The sequence below is a fragment of the Curcuma longa genome, chromosome 1 (genome assembly GCF_044706935.1).
Source record: "Curcuma longa cultivar G26 ecotype Majalengka, Jawa Barat chromosome 1, ITB_CL_G26_1.1, whole genome shotgun sequence".
NCBI classification, from domain to species: Eukaryota; Viridiplantae; Streptophyta; class Magnoliopsida; order Zingiberales; family Zingiberaceae; genus Curcuma; species Curcuma longa.
Window position 1 is genome coordinate 19,160,241 of NC_133861.1, and position 18,506 is coordinate 19,178,746.

The 18,506-nt window shown below is 37.4% G+C and overlaps 3 protein-coding genes across 4 annotated transcripts; all 3 read right to left on the bottom strand.

Annotated features, from left to right (window-relative positions):
* Nucleotides 1-732: 732 nt before the first annotated feature.
* Nucleotides 733-4,351, bottom strand: LOC141828185 (ankyrin repeat-containing protein ITN1-like). The gene is made up of 4 exons (XM_074715565.1): nt 4,265-4,351; nt 3,682-4,182; nt 2,749-3,158; nt 733-1,805 (listed from the first exon to the last, which is right to left on the bottom strand). Exons 1-4 carry the CDS (start codon nt 4,284-4,286, stop codon nt 975-977), a joined length of 1,764 nt encoding a protein of 587 aa, XP_074571666.1. The 5' UTR covers nt 4,287-4,351; the 3' UTR covers nt 733-974.
* A 966-nt stretch (nt 4,352-5,317) lies between these two features.
* LOC141828178 (telomere repeat-binding protein 2-like) lies at nt 5,318-10,497 on the bottom strand. Its single transcript, XM_074715553.1, has 10 exons — nt 10,283-10,497; nt 9,460-9,605; nt 8,529-9,381; nt 8,246-8,383; nt 8,026-8,088; nt 7,816-7,895; nt 7,082-7,326; nt 6,566-6,886; nt 6,403-6,466; nt 5,318-5,973 (listed from the first exon to the last, which is right to left on the bottom strand). Exons 2-10 carry the CDS (start codon nt 9,553-9,555, stop codon nt 5,782-5,784), a joined length of 2,052 nt encoding a protein of 683 aa, XP_074571654.1. The 5' UTR covers nt 9,556-9,605; nt 10,283-10,497; the 3' UTR covers nt 5,318-5,781.
* A 4,576-nt stretch (nt 10,498-15,073) lies between these two features.
* LOC141829603 (uncharacterized protein C24B11.05-like) lies at nt 15,074-16,768 on the bottom strand. Of its 2 annotated transcripts, XM_074717122.1 has the most exons (8): nt 16,643-16,768; nt 16,506-16,571; nt 16,345-16,442; nt 16,219-16,256; nt 16,052-16,139; nt 15,660-15,935; nt 15,510-15,575; nt 15,074-15,432 (listed from the first exon to the last, which is right to left on the bottom strand). In XM_074717122.1, the coding sequence occupies exons 1-8, from the start codon at nt 16,689-16,691 to the stop codon at nt 15,277-15,279; spliced, it is 837 nt and encodes a 278-aa protein (XP_074573223.1). In that variant the 5' UTR covers nt 16,692-16,768; the 3' UTR covers nt 15,074-15,276. The 2 variants fall into 2 exon arrangements, with proteins under 2 accessions (XP_074573223.1, XP_074573216.1); XM_074717115.1 differs by having other exon boundaries at nt 16,345-16,571.
* Between the last annotated feature and the right edge of the window lie 1,738 nt (nt 16,769-18,506).

Below are 18,506 nucleotides of genomic sequence, written 5' to 3' on the forward strand. Positions count from 1 at the left end.
TATATTTATTTTTCTATTTATTTATTCTTTTTTAATTAGCGCTGCTACACTAATGTGAAAGATTATTTATTCGATCCTATAAAAATTTTTCATCAATTATATTTCACACCAATCATTAGAGTAAAGCGATTAAAAAAATTCATTCATTAGTTTACTTCTATCCTTTAAATTTTGGAAAACTGAGAAATGTTATAACACTGCAGTATTGGATATTGAATATTGATTAATAAGCTGGTGTAAGTGGTAATTAACATTTGATTAATTCCATGTAATTTGGAAGCCGGATATGTTTCATGTTCTTTTCATTCTCAATTTTTCTCCTCTAACTTATACGAAAATTTCGATTTCTCCGAATGTCTGTAAGGCTAATCCACTAAAATAAATAAATTTTCAGATCTTCCAATATTTGACGTACGGGAAAAAAGTATGATTAGCAAAAAAATATTTAATAAATTAATATAAATATGAACAAGAGAAAATAACTTTTTAAATTGAAACAGATATAATTTTCTTTCTTAAGACGATGTCTTCACTCTAAAAATCTCATGTGAGCTCATTGGTAGGTGGAGATCGTTTGGCACGTCAACAAGTTGAAAACTAGTGAAAGATTATTTTGAAACCACAAATTGAAGCAAGGTTAGAAGCACAATCGAAGAAATGTCATATAACAACAAGATTACGTTCAGAATCTATTGAGCTGTTCTTGGTGGTTGGTAGTTCGGTTTCAAGAGATAGGAGAGATACATTACCTTCTTTTATTCTATAATAACTAAGATGATTCATTGGAAACATCATAGCACCATACAACTGCTACATAACTTAATTTCCAATTTACAACATAGGACATGAGAACTAGAAGAGACTTTGCTGCACCGTAGGAGACCATCAAGCCACCCAACAGACAGTGTTTGATTCACTATACACATACAAAAGATACTGAAAAGATGTCGAACGATAGAACCCCCCTTCATGGTTCAAATGGCGTAAACCCTTTCAAAATCAGGATCAGATAACTCAGAAGTGTGATGCCATGAACTTGCACCGCTCTTTGAGGACTGTGCTCGTCTCCTAATTGAACGGGTACGCTTCGACCTTACAACATAGAAAGTCATGGTCCCGAGAACACCAGTCATTGTTACTCCACCAATAAGCAAAACCAGAAAAGCTGCCCATTGGTTATGCCGGCCCACTACAATGTAGGAAGATGCAATAAATGCAACGGTAGTGCACACAGAGGCAAGCCACATCAGTTTGTTAATAACTTCAACAACCCGCCTCTCTGCTTTTGTTTCTCCCCTGACTATTGTTATCTGAACCACCACTACTGCCAAGGAAGTGAAGAGAGCAACAGCATTGAAGATGAAAAAAACTTTGAAACTCGCAGATCCAGTGACCGTAGCTGTCCCAGCAGAGTCAGTCCCACCAGGAACTGTAAAGATCGAGGCAAATGCAACGGTTGCAAAGAGCACAGCAACCACAGTGACAGAGTTTGTAGCATTGTTAATGCCTTCTCTGTGTAGCTTTCTTAGTTCCTTCGCAATGCCATAGACATTTTTGTTTGTCTTCCTAGTCTGCTCCAGTTGTATATGGACATCCTTTTTTATCTCAGTGACAGTCTTTCGGAGCTCATCGCGAGGCTGATTCAATTCCTTTGCCCTTACTGCATCATAACGAGTCAACCATTCTTTAATCTCAGCAGATTCTTCTGAAAGTGGCAGGCCTTCAGCAATATCAAGAGCGGTTTGATGTTCTCTTGTCAGTGCATTCACATTTATATCAGGGAGGTGTAGGAGAGTCACTACTACCTACAAGAAATGGGAATTATCTGACTAAGCGTGATAAAGAAAATAAAACCTTCAATTTCTGCAATAAGAAAAGTGAAATACAGCCAAAGATTTCTATTTCAGATTCCAATTAGACATCTCTAATCGTAGGTGATCATACATCCATCTATACAGTTTTTTAATGTACCCTGTGGCAAAATTTTAAACTAAGCTATTTAATACAGTTTGTTTTGCAATCAGCAAAACTTTTTTGCATGGTCTTAATTAGATATTTTTCCATATGCAAGTTCATAATGAATATCACAATTGAAAAAAGGTATGAAATAATTATTCTCCTTCAAACATATTGCTTGGCACCAAGTTTTAATCATTCATGAGCTCAAACAAACTATTCTGTATGTTCACTGTATACTGCAACTGGAAGTTAAAAAGGAAAAAGGACAAACACACACATTCAGACGAAACAGATCTAATGAAGAACTCCATTTCTTTGAAACCACGAGAATTTGATCCTTGAAAAGGATTTTTAAAAAATGGATCCTTTACTTGTAAAGAATAAGATAAGTTGAGAGAATATGATGAAACTCTATAAAGAGAGAAAATTGGTTGGCAAACTGAAAATAATAACTCAGTATCTAAGAAATGGAACCGCATAAATTTTTTTCAAAAAAGCATGGTGTGAATTACCAAATTCTGTAGCTATTTTTAGAGCTTAAACTAACATAAAGAACAAATGATTATCAATCTAACATCTATGGTTTAAGTAAAATTGTTCAGTGATTTTATATTGAGTAACCATTCACAAGATAAAGTATTGTATGCGCCAAACAGAACTTTACTTCTTTGCTTTAGAGGCTAGTACCATCTAACCTTAATTAAAGATGGTGCAGCCAATGCGGGCATAACCCAAACAACATTATATCAAACCTGGTTAGGATAAAACAAATGGAATTAATAATATTACCTCAGTTCTTTTCTTCTTCGTTGCCACATGTAAAGCAGTGTTGCCTGCTCTATCTGGTAGCATCACTATGGCTGGATCAGCATCCACAAGAGCTTTTACAACATCACAACCTGTTCCTTTAACTGCCATATGGAGAGCAGTTTGCCCTTTTTTATCAGTCCTCCTAGCAAGTTGTGGATCCTTCTCAAGCAAGGCGTTTACAATTTGAAGATGTCCTTGACGAGCAGCGAAATGCAGCGCACTCTTTCCATTGGTTTTTGACATCTCAATTAAGCTCACATCTTGTTCCAGCAACAACTTCACAATTTCAGTGTGACCTCTCATGACAGCAGTTATAAGCGGGGTGACCTTTGATTGGCCAAATGTCTTGATTAGGTCTGGATCGTGATCGAGAAGTACCTGGACAATTTCTGCATATAACATATCAGTGATAGGTCTTCCAAGTGAAATTGTGACAGACTAAGGTGAGAAAAACTACTATCTTATCGAAAAAGAAAATCTCAAGTTATTGCCTCTATTTAAATAAAGAAACTCAAGACTCAAATAAGACGATTGGATTGACATAATGTGCCCTAGAGTAAAACAATTGGTTCAATATCACTCTCCAAATACTCAAATTTCAGTTTGTTGACGAAGCGAAATGTTTAATAATAATCTCGCACCACAAAAAAGTCTTAAGAATTTTGATCAAAGTTCAAAATTTCTGGTTTATCATAGCTACACAATAACCACGGGTCCATAGCTAAAGAAAAGCAGGAATTATTACAATAGCTACCAGTTACGTATAAATAAAATTCAGACTTTAGCAGCTTGTTAATAATTATCGATCAGGTGATTGTAAAAAGGTTTGATATTTGAGTTCATATGGTGATTGGAATGCTATCATACACCTACTCTTATACATAAAAGAGTAGAGAACCGGAACCTACTAACCTTTGTGCCCCTCTCTAGCAGCCACATGTAAAGCATCAAAACCTGATCTATTCTTCTTGGAGAGGCTCTCCCGATCGGAGTACTTCAACAGCTCCACTACAACATCAAGAAACCCCTTCTCCACGGCGATGAACAGCGCCGTCTCGCCCATCTCATTCGCCTCGCTGGCCATAGACGCGCGGATTTCAGCCACCTCGGAGACGAACTCGGCATCGACAGGCGTCCCCGTGACTTGCGTTTCGACCTCGCCTAGAATCTGCTTCAGCGCCGCAAGGTCCCCTCGCAGTGCCGCGAGGTGAAGCTCGGTATCATTAAGCCGTCCTGTCACCTGCTTCACGTACTTCTTACTTCTCCATGACGGGTCGATCCGTTTCCCGGAGTTCGACAAAACCAGAGCCGGAGCTGCAGAGGGAGAAACCGCCACCTGGTCCATCCGCTTCCCGGATTGGTACAGCACAAATTCTGATGGATCGGGATGCGCAGATTCGATACTGTGCTCCCCTGCAAAGACAGAGTGAGCAAAACACCTATCAGAGTGGGATCACAAAATCGAAATTGAGGAAGTAGGGTAGTAAAGCCGCACCGTTGTCGAGACAGAGTGACATAATCTTCCTCCGCCGCCAACTCTGCAGCTAGAATCGAAGTGTGGGCGAGCCGGAGAGGTTTAAAAGCCATGGGAGAACAAGGGTTGGCAATGGAGCGACAAGCCAGAGGAAGCAGAGAGGAAATAGAGAGGTTGCAGCAGCACTGATGATGTTCTGATGTTCTCCAAATTTTCTTTGAACTAAAACATGCAGTACCTCATCACGACCGCTCATTAGATGATGCCGGGCTTGATCTGGTTTGTCGTCGAGAGGGATAACTTGGAGGGGATCGCATGCCCATCCCTCGTGCCATTCAAGGAAGCAAGGAGGAAGAAGCTGAATCGCAAAAAGTTAAGGGATCCTCTCCAATTAAAGCTTCTAGAAATTGTACGATACTGTATCATGGCAGTCCAATGAGAAGGATCCAACGGTTGGGAGTTATTCAGCAATTTGACCCTCACTCGAGAGTCTAGCTCGGGTGCCATTCCACAGACCTGGATTAGAATTGTCCACTCACCTTGATTCGGTCGTAGATTCATCCATCAATTTCATAATACAGATGCAGATCATATCATATTTAACACGTGTAATCGCTAATTTGAAATTTTATGCTCAATTTAGCCTGAAGGACAGACAAGAAAAACAGGATGAATTGCATTTATGAATTGCATAAAAGTTAAAATAGTTTGTTCCGTATATTTAACGGAACCTTAAAAAATATGTTTTACAATCCAGTTGACTGTTCATTTCAGGATTATCCTCACGATTTTTGTGTTTTTTGGTTTTCTATTCTTTTACCAAACAACTTATTCAGTTTAAATCACGTACACGTATCTTTAATATAAACAACTTACAATTGATAATGACAAAAATAATATAACCAAACATCATCTACTCTTTGGATACACACTAAGCCACAAATGTCCAGTGCAATAAGATTAGTAATACAACTCAATCTCACAGGAGCAATTTCATCATTTATCAACTTGACCCATTCGTAATTTCACCGAAGTACATAGCACTTAATCAGTTAATCTCAACATTAAATTGCATAGATCACAACATCAAATAAATGTTATAAATGAATCGTTTGTTACATGAAGTATAGGGTGAATTGTTAATAAGAAAAATCAGTTAATCAATACAACATTGAAAGAGAAGCAAATAAAAGAAGTAAGCTTGCCATCTTCCAAGGCACAAGCAGACTCCATGGAAAAGAATGAATTAAACAAATGAGAAGTCACCGGTTAGTGACGCGACTACCTTGTTTCTTTTGCACAACAATGCTGTTTTCCTGGATCACTGTCTATCGTATACAATCGAAGAAGAACTAATCATCTTTTCCTTATTCTTCCTAAAAAACTTCCGCGTGAAAGAATAGTGGTGAAGAATGACGGCGTCATATGGTGATTGAAGGTCAAAGAGTTTTATCAGCTATGTAACTTTTTTTCCCCCTTTTTTTTTTTTTTTTTTTTTAAATTGTAGAATCTGTTTATCTACATGAATCAAATGGTTTCTACTTCCGCGGGTATGAGAGGAGTAAGAGAGTCTCAGACGCGGGAAGCGATTTCACCTGAAGCTTGGTTTGTTGCTGGGACCAATAGCCATGGGCTAACAGAACCCTATCTAAAAGCTCTTGAGGGACAGGTTCTCCTCTTCTTTGTTGCGGGGAAATCCTAGCTGTGTGTACCAATGTCTTCCATTTATCCTGTGTCAATCAGAGGAGTCAGCAAGGTTAGCATGTCGTATAGATGATGTTTTTTCCCAACAAAATGGATATTACTAACTTATGTTTTCTTGATCATTTATTGTGAAGAAAGATTAGTACTCAAAAGTTAAATGTCATTAGCAGATGAATGCTCTAAAGGTTGACTTGATATCTGAGTAGTCTATGTAAAACATACACTGGTTAATAAACCTAGTTACCTCATCATCTCCCACGTAATGCTAAGAACTAAAATAAGAAGCTGAATGCATCACGATTAGTCTAAATTTTGATCGTAAGAAGAGGCACTGATGTACTAGATAACAAGGAACACAGATTCAGAAATAATAAGTACAAGGTTATCCTTCCTAGAAAGAACACAGTCCGTCTTAAATAATTTGGAAAGTAAGCAATCAAGTTAAGTGCAATTACCTTTAGATCAACGTATGTCCGGTGCTTTTCATTCTCAAAAGCACAAAGTTTGACATCTCTCCACCTAAACATAAATAAATAAATGAAACCAGAGAAGCCCATAAGAGAGCATGCTTGCAGTAAGCAAATATATATAGCATCAGTTTTCACAAGCAAAACGAACCTTCCTGTCCCAAGCTTTTCCACTGCCTGGACCAGGGCTTCCACTTCAGCAACAGTGAATGGCCTTCGAACTCGACGTTGAGCAACTTGACATGATTTGATCTTAGGCTTGTTAGGAAGAGGAACAATGGCCATGGCTTCCTCATTTAGTGGTTGCGGCACTGCAACCAGAGGCAGTGAACTGGCAGTTTGCTTTTCAGGTGATGACGCATTGGTTTGTGACTGAACTGAATCATGACCGCTCTCAGGAGAGGCCTTTGCACATTTTTGAGTAGCTTCAAATCCCAATTGATCTATGGCAGAAGGTACTATAGGTGGAAATCTATCAAAAGCACAAAGAAATAGACAGTGATATACTTTATTAAATATTATAGGCAAAAGAAGAAAAAATCAAACTCATAGGATAGATCATTAATGCCAGTCTTAAAGAAAATTCATGTCAATAAAACATCTGACACGAAACTCCATAACATTACTATCCATCACAAATTTAAAGGAGATTATGTACTTCACTTACCTATCTAATTGATCAGGAGAACGACCAAGACTTAGAAGATGAGGGTCTTTAGAGCATGTCAGTTCTTCTGGAACATGTTTGATATTTGGCTCCAACGTAAAACCCAAATCACTTAACTTGTCGCTATGCAAAATTCCAGCCTGGTGCAAGGTTTGGCTATCATCTGTAACCTTCTTTCCTTGAAGACGAATACCAACATGCAGCCCGCCTCCAAGGATAGTAGTTATAGCCTCCCAAACTTGCCTCTGCATAACATATCAACACGTGGAATGGAGGAATAGTAAAAACATTGAATCTGTTCCTCAACAACTTTGGCATTCACAAAAATAGAATAAATGTAAATACTGTAAATGGGTTAGGGACTAAAATAGACTAATATAATTGCACACATGGATAATGCTGGGTTGAGGTAGAAATAATGGTTTCTAAAATATCAGAAAGCGAGTCTGTGATGCATTGAACCAACAACACTATGCACACATGCTTGGGCAATATGACGATAAAGTAATAATCAAGATGTTCAACTACTAGTTTTAACAAATAAAAAATGGGTTAAACCATAGAATCAAGCAAATTTTAAAGGAAAATATACAGCCAACTTTTGTATAATAAATTGCACGCATATCATGATTATGATCAAACCGTGTGTCTGTTCCAACTATTTGGGATCGATGACAATCTCATGCATACTTCTGAGATGGAAGTATTATAATGGTGTTGAAATAATTGTGTACCTTTAGCGAACCAACAGTAGTTGTTTCAGGAACCTCAACAACAAGTTCTGGCACCTCAAAAGACTTGATCCTCAATTTAACTAAATAAAAGGATAAATAAAATAAAGGACCCATTAGGACTTACTCATATCAGGATTGAAATTAAAAGTACAAAATAAAGAAAAATGAAACAAAAATAATGACACATGGTTTATCCATTCCACTGCTTACCATGGTAGTCTGAAGAACTATTACATGATTTGCTTACTTTCGTTGAAGAGCACTCATCATTTGCTGTAAAAACAAAAATAATATTTCTTAAAACCCAATCCTAAATGGAAGTATTCATGTAGATATTAACCAGCTTAAATTGACAAACCATCAAACGATATGTCATATGGTCATTTTTTCTAAATAGATATCATTCTCTGAACAAAACAAATTGACACACCTTCACAATAAATCCCTCCATCAGAAGCTGATGCAGAATAATGATCAAACAATTTTCTTTTCCTGAAGGCGTTCGTCAATGTTCTTGGACGTGAATAATCCATTTTCTTACCCTGTAAAGAAGTCTTGTTTTCTGTATCTGAAGTGAAAAGAAAAAAAAAATCAATGCTGAAATGCATGATATTTGCATTGTGGAAACAAAAACGTAGAAACACATGTGCATAACAATACAAGAGTATTTGTTTAATAAGTTATGGGATAATTGAGGGGAGTGATTGGAGTACCATAATTAGCGTTCTTTCCATCCTGTGATATTGCTGGAGCTACTTTCCTCAATCTAGATGCTAAAAGCTTTCTTATCCTATGGCTGTCACCTGTGTGCTGAAACCTAGAGTTCTTGGTAGCAACAACATATTGACTGCATTCTGAAGAATTCTCATCATCTTTATCTGCAGCAGGATCCATATGATCTTCCAGCTTGGGAATGAGGAGCTTCCGGCGAATGTTGTTCATGTCCGAGGGCATATCAAAATTGTTGTCGGAGCTAACTAAAGCAGCAAAATTTTCATAATAATTCTTTCGATTGTCAGCACTACTCATGTATAAATCTTTCTCATCCATTTGTTCAGCTCGGAATGTTGCCTTGCTCTTCACTTCTTTTAGGTCATGCAATGCTATGGTACTGGAATCAAGTTTCTTTATGCCACATTTCTGAGAAACGACATAGGAACCATGCACAGTTTTTTCTTTCTTACCAATCAACTTCTGTTCTTGGGCAATAGCATCCTCATTTGATATTTCAGACATTGCGAAGAGAGTAGGCTCTGGTGCTGTGGCTTGTGAGGCCATTGCATGATTGCACACGTCATTTGTCTTCCCTTTTAGGGAATTTTTGTGACAATGCAGATCTTCGTTACAACTTAGCTGATCACAAGCCTCAAACTTTACCAATTTCTGTGCATCAATTTTGTCTAATTTAACTGTACCACGTACTGAAACAGGAGAAGATGTTTGAATATTGTGATTGGGACTCAGCAAATTTTCCCTTTCTGACAACAATTTGCTTGCTAGATTGGCAAGCAAATCGATTGCACACATCTGCTGATCCTCAGACTTCTTTCTTGCTGAACGCTTTCCCTGTCGAAAAACTTGCAAAAGTTAGATCAACAGTATGGATCCAAGCTCACCATATGAAAATTGGATTTGCAAACATACCCTAGCTGATTTGGGAAAATGTGGCACCATAGGGGCTGCATGAGCACTTGATTCGCCTTGCATCCCGTTCTGAACCACCAAACCCGAAAGATTCATCACAAGTAGGGGCAGCAATTTCAAAAAAGAAGCACCATTCTTTCCTAAATCTGTCACAAAAAAAGGAAGCAACAAAATTTCAGGCAGGCTCTATGCACGCTATAATAAATGTGTGAAATTCAATGATCGAATAACTTGGCGGTCCACGAAAACAAATTAAGACTAAAATTTAATAATCCACGTTCAGCTTCCAATGAAATTCGATTGCCGACTTTAAGGTTCAAATGCGTCAAGCAATTCCTTGTAATTACCACAAACCATGACTACATGTAGATTAAAACGAGAAAAATAAATAAATATCCAACCCCAAGGAAATTTAAGAGAGCAAAAAATAAAAAAACTGAGATGAATGTCACAAGGATAGAGAACCGTAAGGCAGAAGGATTTCAGCATCCAGATCCAAAACCACAAGAAACAGAAAAATACTAAATAAAGGTTTAAGTTTATCTTTTTCTGCTCCTCGGGTCTAATTGCGTGAGCAGATAGGAAAGGAAAGCCACCGAATTTTGACGGAAATGGCAAAGCTTTTCGCAGAGAAATTCAGATTGTCTATTAAAAACGACGACATCAGGTCAGGAAAAAAAGAGAAGAGGTAACAAAATCAATTCAAGATGGAACATAAACCTGACACAAAACAACATTTTTGTCATGATCAAAGAAGAACGCAGGAATCCGCACTCGATAAACCATCAGAAAAACCACACTAGAGAGAAACGGATCCAATCACCTGTGCCGACGACGAGGGACGACGCTCTCTGCTTAAGGATCTCCAATTCCGAAGAGATCGCCGAGAAAATATAGCTATTCGCACTAAATTTTGTCCCAACTCAAGCGGAGGCGAGATCGGAGGATCACGAGAGGCCAAACCACGAATTGGCGACCAAATTCCCTTCCTCAACCCCTTGTTCCTCCCAATAAACGCTCGATTCCTCTCTCTCCTCTCTCTCTCTGATGGCTAAAAACCCCCTGTAAACCATCCCATTTTGGCTTAAAATCATTAGAACGTTTTTGACTCCCTCCCACGCCCACCGGCTCATCCGGTGACCGCACACGGATTCACATCCTATAACCGGTTCCCCTTTCCACGTGTCCTACTATCCTGATCCAACAGTGCAAGCCCTTCATACGATTGACGCAATTATTCGCCAGTTATTAATCCTCCATTTTATTTCAAAATTTAATATACAAAAAACGACTCATTTCGATTTCGAGATGGGATAACTGGGTAACGGTCCCGTTTCCTATCCGGTCAAACTTACACGTGTCGATGTTCGACGCGCGGTGGACGATTAATGAAGGCTTCTGTCAAATTAATTTCACTCGCGGCGGCGGTTGGGATTAGTTTAATTAAAAACATTAATTAAAGACGAGCTAACAAGTTAATCAGAGAAGAGGATCACATGGGGATCACGTGACCGGCTAGGCTGCCATGGGAATCTCGTAACGTGTCGAGTTGGACACTGTTGCCTTACGCAACCGAAGCAAGTAAAGAGCTAATGAGGATGAGGATTGGGGGATGCATAAATAGCGTGCATGAGACAGAGTCTTAACATAACTTTAAATGACCATTCTTTTATTATTATGTAATTTTTAAGAACACGTATTAAAGCAAAAGGAAATGTATCGGATATGACAGTTTAGCTGATCAGCTAGTATGGAATTAGGTCGAAAGAGGAGATCGATCATAAAGAAATGAGAGTTGAGTTATCTTGAAGCACAAGAAGTGAGGGACCAGAGGCGTGAAATGGACATGGAGTTAAACATGTTTGTATATAATAAATTGCCAGCTCCCAAAAGGATGAAGGAATTAGCTGGGAAGGGAAGGAAAAGGAAGGTGCATGGTGGTGTGTGTTGATTTGTTCCTTTCTCCTCTTCCACTGTCACATGGTGCATGTTCCGTATGGGATTGGGATCTGTACGTGAGTATATCTAGTCCTGTAGTTTAATATATAATTAAAAGCCGTGGAAGTTTTAAATATACTATTCTTTTACGATGTCGAAGAAGAAATCAAACACATGAAAATTTTGACCGTAGTTTTCTTTTGACTCGAATTGTTCTTTTTTAATTGCAGAATAATCGATGACTATTAATGATTGGCTTAAAAAAGGTTTTTCCAAAGGAAAAAAAATAAAGCCTCCGATCCTTCCTCTTATTTTTTTTTCTAAAAAAAAATTGCAGAATTGGGATGTAAGAAAAAAAAAAAAGAGCTTAATTATTGGGGTTTTGAGCTAGTAGCTTTACCAAAATCTCTTTGGGGTTTAAGTTTGGCAAGATTTAAAAGTTTACTTGGGTTTACAATTGTCCTACGTAAATGTATATATGACTAGGCGTGAGAGTATGACTATGTAATCTTCAAACTAGAAGATTCGATCTAATTTAAAATGTTTAATTTTATAATTAAATAGATATATTATAAGACTCTTCTTATAAAAAAATTGCAAAAATAAATGGAGTATTATATTCTCTTTGTCACTTGTTACTCTCTTTAACGTACCCTTTACGTGTATCGATCGGTATAATCGATAGAGAATGCTTCAAGAGCCAATTTTAATACTAACAAATGCTATATATATTCTCAATCTAGATAACTGATTTCAACTATTATTATCTCCGGAATTCGATGCAAATTAGGTAAAAACCCGGCTCGACCTGACCTATAATGTTAAACTTAACCCCATATACTTATGCTTGCAATCCAATCAAGGACGAGCTGGCGCGATGTGGACCGGCATATGATCCGCCCTCCCACTTGTACCTCCTTCACCGCTCAATATATAGCTAAGATTCTAGTAATCTACGTTGCTTTAATTTTTGACCTTTCTGTTCCACATCGTTTAATCAAGTAATTAATAATTAAATGATCCATACAAAGTTTGGGAAAATACAGAAGAAGGACCAAATTAATTCATCCGACCAAAAGCATGTTCTGTTGTTAGTTATCGTGCAGTTGTTTCTCGCAAATTGATCGGCTGTTAATGCATACCAAGAACACATGACATGCATGGTTTGGAAGCATAGATATTAAATACGTTCATCGATCGATCAATTGGCAAATTCATCAATGCATGCATGGGATAAATTAGAATGTAACTTTTCATAATATACAATAGTGTCTTATGTAAAAAGTGGAATTTACCATTCCAGCGATCCTATACGGTTTTGGAGTAAATCAAGAAACTAATGGATGATCATCTCCGTAGCCAAACTAGCGATCGAGGGGCAGCTGTTTGGACTGGATTGTCTTCGAGCGATGAGTCAGAGAAACAAACAGCTCGCACGCGGGCATGCGATTTGGAAATGCTCCACGTAATGCAACTGGATGGATTCTTTACTTGGTTCGAGAATGAACGCATGCATTCTTAGCAGTGGTGGAACGTATCGATCGAAAATTAATGAAACACCAGCAAATAACAAGTTCTCACGTACGATGCATGTTTAATTTTACAAGTCATGGTGTGCTGGGTGGCAACTGGCACATGGAAAAGTACTAAAATTAATCTCATGAAGGCCAAGTCTTGGGCTCCTTCATGGATTGCACGAACCCTGCTTTTAGCTCAGATGGAGAGTAATTAGTTACAGGGCATGCATCATGGCTGGGATTGCTTTTGTATGGGATAACAGAGCTCTGAAAGTGGTGGTCATTACTAAACTGCTTTGAGGCTTATATATGTATATGATTAGTGCACATGGAATGAACATGGTCAGGTGAACTTGGCGTATAATTTGAGGAAGATCAAGGCATAATGTTAATTCTGAGGTTCAACATGAGCAGCACTAATTGTATATATAAATGTTATAATACAACTGAATTTTGTCTTGCAATTGAAATTATTAATCTGACGGCTGCTTAGATAATTAATATTGTCATGAAGAGGCATATATACAAACCGATCCAATCAAGAACAGTTGGGCAGTAAGTGAATGAAAGGAATAAAATAAAGAAAAGAGAATATGGTCCAACACCAATTGTTAATTGTGGCTATATATCGCTCGTTCGTGGTTGGCATTCTTTTACCATTGCTACACAACAATATGTAGGTTAAGATGTATTAGCTTGACCGTGGAAAAAGCTTTTGCTTCTTGAAATTAAATTAAGAATAAAATAATTATATATACACATTTCTTTGTCCCTTTTTGATTGATTGATTGAGCTAGCTATTCAATTTAATGGACAAAATTATTTTAATTTGACTCACTGAGGAAGATCACTTTAATTCTACTAATAATATCACTTTGGCTCACGTGATAATTAAGACCATTTCAACTTTCTTAACAAAGCTAGTTCAACTAATTAACTTGCTTGGCCCTTTCAATCAATTTTGATGAAAGGAACTAAGTGCTCCAATTGGTTCATGAGTATCTTATTTATTTATATATAGTTTATAGAGAATAGATTAATTATCTCGCAAACTGAATAATTTGGGAAAAGAAATTATGACGTATTTTAATTATTTTTTATGTGAATTTGTATTTTTAAAATTATTATTATTAGTTAAATTTAGAAATTATTTCAGAAAAATTTATAGGCCGCAGTGGATTTAACGAAGTCCCGCCAACAAAATCATATGAAGCAATTGCTACCTTTTCTTTTGTCTCGTGTAAGAAAATGTTTCCACGTTTATTTTTTATTTTTTGTTTTTTTTTTTTTTTGCAAAATTTAAGCAGAGCAAATAACATCTTTATCACGTTGTTGTTACAGAGGGAAGGGAAGGGAAGAGAAGGGAAAAGGAAGGCTGGGAAGAGGAAGAAGTCAAAAAACGTCCTAAATCTGAACTCTCCCAAGTCAAAATTTCTTTATCCATTCCGAATGAGATGTCAGGGAATTCTAATTTCATTATCTTAATTGAATTGTCATGGCATGGCCAAAATAGATTATCATTTCAGAAAGAAATTCCAGTCTATCTGTAAAATCTTAATAATTTGACTCCTACTTTGGCTTTTTCAGAACTAATTATATATTATCACAAACAATCTTTTAGCTTGTACAATAACTAACTGGATTTATTGTCATGTCAAAGAAGCACAGAGGAGCCATAAGTAGCTTCATTCTCAAAGATCATAGTTCCTTCAGAGGTAGCAAAAGAAACAAAAGTATGAGAAGCAGAGAGCTTTTCTTCTTGTAAAGCTCATGCTGTTACGAAGTTCCAATTGTTCATTAGAAAAAAAAAAAAACAAGGATGATCTTCATTAAACTTGTTCAGAGGTTGAAAATGCTATAACATGCAAATTTTGAGCACCATCTCGAAACTAACAGGCACCTCCATGATGAAGTTGGGGAAAATATCCATTTCAGCTTTAATTCATCAAGTCCATAACTAGAGGTGAAAGTGGTTCAGGAGAGTTCCAAACTACAATATAGGATAAAATTTTAATTCCTTAGTTTATTAATTTGTTTCATTTTGCTCAAATTTTGAATAGTAGCTGGTCTGATATTTGTCATGCAAGCTGTTAAAACAATCTGAAAGTTAATTTACACGACAAACTCAAGATACACCTTTGCAACTAAACAACACAAGATTTGAGTGCAGAACATGACTCTCATTACTTTTGTTTAACAAATAGCCATCTCATTCCAAAATCATGGGCAGATTGAGATTCTTAACAATATGATTCTTTATGTATCCTATTCTGTATCTCTGGAATTAAAAGCAATTTGGACAGTTGCATTAGGATTTAACCAGCTGATGTTATCTTCGCTGCCCTTCATGGACGGAGAGGAATCAAGCAGATACTGATGTTTCCAGCCCAACATTTCCTGAGTGATGAATAGCTTCAGATTTCTCATTTTCCTCCAACAGCTCTGGGAATGCTTCCTTGATGTTATGGATACTTTCCAGGGCATGGTCTGCACCTTTGACTCTATGTGAAGTGCCCACCTAAATCCATTCAAAACATCAATATTCGATCGAATCCGTGTCAGAGAACTCTCACGAACGAGAAGAAAATAAACTACCAGCACGGTGTGCAAGCCAACGCGTTTCGCGGACTGAATGTTGCGAACACTGTCGTCGAAGAAAATCTAAAGGAGAGTTTGTTCAGTTAGAGAGAATTTAAGAAGCGAAGTCCACAACCATCAATGTAAGGGAAGGACAAAGCATCTCACAGTGGTTTGAGGATTGATGCCGGCAATTCTGAGAGCATGCTCCATGGCTTCCACAGATGGCTTGCAAAGAATTGGTGTTTTTGGCAACTCAGCTCCAGAATTTGGGTGAGAGAAGTGACCAACGATGTCAAATATGTTATCAGCAACCCTTTCTTGATCGAAATCTGAAGAAGGCAGATTGAGTGTCTCAAAGCATATGATTCCCTGGAAACAGTCCTCCAGACCAAGCCTTTTGAGCGCTTTTGCAGCATGAATCTTATCAGCATTGGTGAAAATCTGTTTTCGAATCATTTTTTGAAGAGAAAAAGATAAAATTCAAATGGGCGTAGTAAACTAATTTCTGTAAATATAAATAAAACAGAGAGAAAATGAGGTTCTAAATTGATACTTACTACTTTGCGGATTGGAAGGCTCTGCAACAGGTGTCTGAGAACAGGGTCAGGCTTTAACTTCTCGTACGGCAGTCGTCCATGAACAAAACTTTTAAATAGAAAGATAAAATTTGGTTAAAAGTTTGCTGTTACAGAATACAAACGAAACTGGCTTATTAGAATGGAACCTGTGATAATCATCGTAGTTGAAATTGTAGCCAATAGCCTGAAACATAGATACATAACAAAAATCACATGGGAACAGAGTGTTCATCCAAGCAAATAAAAGTAAACAAAAACGACACGGTAATTACCCTCAACCCTGCCATTGTTGTGCCATAGTTCTTGTAGAGCAGATTGCACAAGTCTGGAATCTTGCTTCGTTCAATTCCGAGTCTTTCGACCATGAAATCTGAATCACGAACAGAGAAATGAGCAGTAGAATAAAACAGAGCACGAACTAGTGGAAACTTACCTCCGATGTTTTTGAGGCACTCGGTTGAGATGCCAGAGCACAAAGGGTAGAGTGTGTCGTCCAAATCTAGTTCAAGAGCATATAATTACTATTCTGTTCGGCAGAGCATTTAAATCCAACCAAATCAGGAAGCGTACCAAAAAGAAGACACTCATATTTCATCTCGATCAATTGTAATCTCGACATTTTTTAAGAATTAATTCAACAATTCCAATGCCGGAGAAAATGCAGCAAAGATGAACGAAGAGTGCAACTACTGGAGATGGGAGGGAGAGGGGAAGGAGCTCGGTAGGGTTGCCTCCGGTTAAATAGGCAAATTATTTCAGAAAATAAATTGAGTTTAATCATATTAAGAAGAATAATGACCAAAAAGTCGCATGGTTTCTGGTAATTGCCCAGCTGTCGTTATGGTATTGGATGATTTTTTTTTTAAAAAAAAATCTTTGATCAGGATCAGGGCTATAGATTCATGCACTTAGATTTGGACAAAATCTAGTTTGGCTTCGAGTATGGGATTCGATGGTGGAGATCGGACGGCGTGGCATGTCCACTAAGGATCCGATGGAAAAGACTGATCAGTCTGGGCCGTCCACCCGCTGGCCAGTGGCCACTGCTCCAGAAATTCTCGGCCTCGAAAACCAGAAATTGAGAATAAACTCTAGGCCTACAGAATATTATAAAAACAAATGGAGCAAATCGTTTGCAGAAGGAAAAATATAATAAACTCTTTGGGAATTGTATTTTTCATTTTTCAATAATCAGACAGTTTATCTATTGAATAAATTAGAATATTCAAAAGTCTACTTGGGGTTTGAATTTTATTCCTCTTAGTTAATTATTTCTTTTGAGTATATTTTTTAGTAATTATATTTATCACTAAGCATTTGGACCTGGTAAATATCTACGAATACATATTACTAATGATAAATAGATAAAATAAACAATTCTAAGTGGAGACTGTTTGGACTCTATAGCAGAAGCTGGTGACATATCACAATCTAATTCAACGTTATTAAATTGCTCAAACTGGAGATGGAACTGAAAAGGATAAGTTCATGCTATATTTATGACAATTATCGAATAATTATAATAATAAGAAGAAGAATTCTGCCATCGTGTAGTTTTTGAAGTCAGTTTCTGTCTTAAAACAGGGTTGGAAATCCCTCTCTTGTTTACAATCTCTCCACGTAGTAATCATTCCGTGTTTCTCTTACCTCATTTGTATCTTCTTTTTCTGTGGATTTTCTCCGCGTCCGAAAACCATTCGTTGCCCTGCCTGATGCCAGCTCGCTTGACCGACGACGTTGTCCGAATCGGGCCAAAAGGATGTCATTATCTCGTAGTTTGCGCTGTTGAATTAGGTTCAGAAAAGTGGAATCGACTGAACAAACAGATAAACTTTTCTGAACTAAGAAGTTGCTTAATTCAGGTTTCCTATTGGGATTTGGCTACGCATGCAGAGGAATACGATCCACATTGCAATTTGTTGCTTGTACAACACCGCTTGCGATCTCATTTACAAAACGGTGGACGGATGCATCATGCATCTCCAATTTCACTTTCTCTTCCACCGTGTCACGGGCAGTTGTTGCACCTAATAAATAGACCAAATTGTTAGCAAGCCGAAGGAGCCAAGGGGACATGGGGAGGGGTGCAAGCAAAGTAGATTAATTGAACTAGAGACTATTTTGTACAGACAAAAAACTTGAGGAGTGTAATCATCTTTTTATTTATTTATTTTTCCCTCTCTTTGTTTTCACCAATCAAGTTGAAGTAAATAAGTGATTGAATAAATTTAAAATTTTGCATCCAGATTATTCCTCTTGTTTTCATCTCTTTGGAGCAAACCCTAAATAATTGAAGACAGATGGCAACCTAAAGTTTGAGTGATTAAGTTAGGCTGAGTAGATCCAATGTTGCAATCATTGAACTTGAAAGCTTCATTATTGATGGGGATCGGGATGGTGCTTAAAACAGGTCAGAAGAGTATGAGAACACGGA

What these genes read in the sequence shown, in the direction of transcription:
- LOC141829603 (XM_074717115.1), bottom strand. Translation starts at nt 16,691, where the DNA reads ATGTCGAGATTACAATTGATCGAGATGAAATATGAGTGTCTTCTTTTT. An exon ending in CAACAATGGCAGGGTTGAGG is followed by an intron (nt 16,257 to 16,344) that starts GTAATTACCGTG and finishes TCTATGTTTCAG; the next exon opens with GCTATTGGCTACAATTTCAA. An exon ending in TTGGCTTGCACACCGTGCTG is followed by an intron (nt 15,433 to 15,509) that starts GTAGTTTATTTT and finishes GAATGGATTTAG; the next exon opens with GTGGGCACTTCACATAGAGT.
- LOC141828185 (XM_074715565.1), bottom strand. Translation starts at nt 4,286, where the DNA reads ATGTCACTCTGTCTCGACAACG. An exon ending in TGCTAGAGAGGGGCACAAAG is followed by an intron (nt 3,159 to 3,681) that starts GTTAGTAGGTTC and finishes TGTTATATGCAG; the next exon opens with AAATTGTCCAGGTACTTCTC. An exon ending in CGAAGAAGAAAAGAACTGAG is followed by an intron (nt 1,806 to 2,748) that starts GTAATATTATTA and finishes CATTTCTTGTAG; the next exon opens with GTAGTAGTGACTCTCCTACA.
- LOC141828178 (XM_074715553.1), bottom strand. Translation starts at nt 9,555, where the DNA reads ATGAATCTTTCGGGTTTGGTGGTTCAGAACGGGATGCAAGGCGAATCA. An exon ending in TGGAAAGAACGCTAATTATG is followed by an intron (nt 8,384 to 8,528) that starts GTACTCCAATCA and finishes TTTTCACTTCAG; the next exon opens with ATACAGAAAACAAGACTTCT. An exon ending in GGACATACGTTGATCTAAAG is followed by an intron (nt 5,974 to 6,402) that starts GTAATTGCACTT and finishes TGATTGACACAG; the next exon opens with GATAAATGGAAGACATTGGT.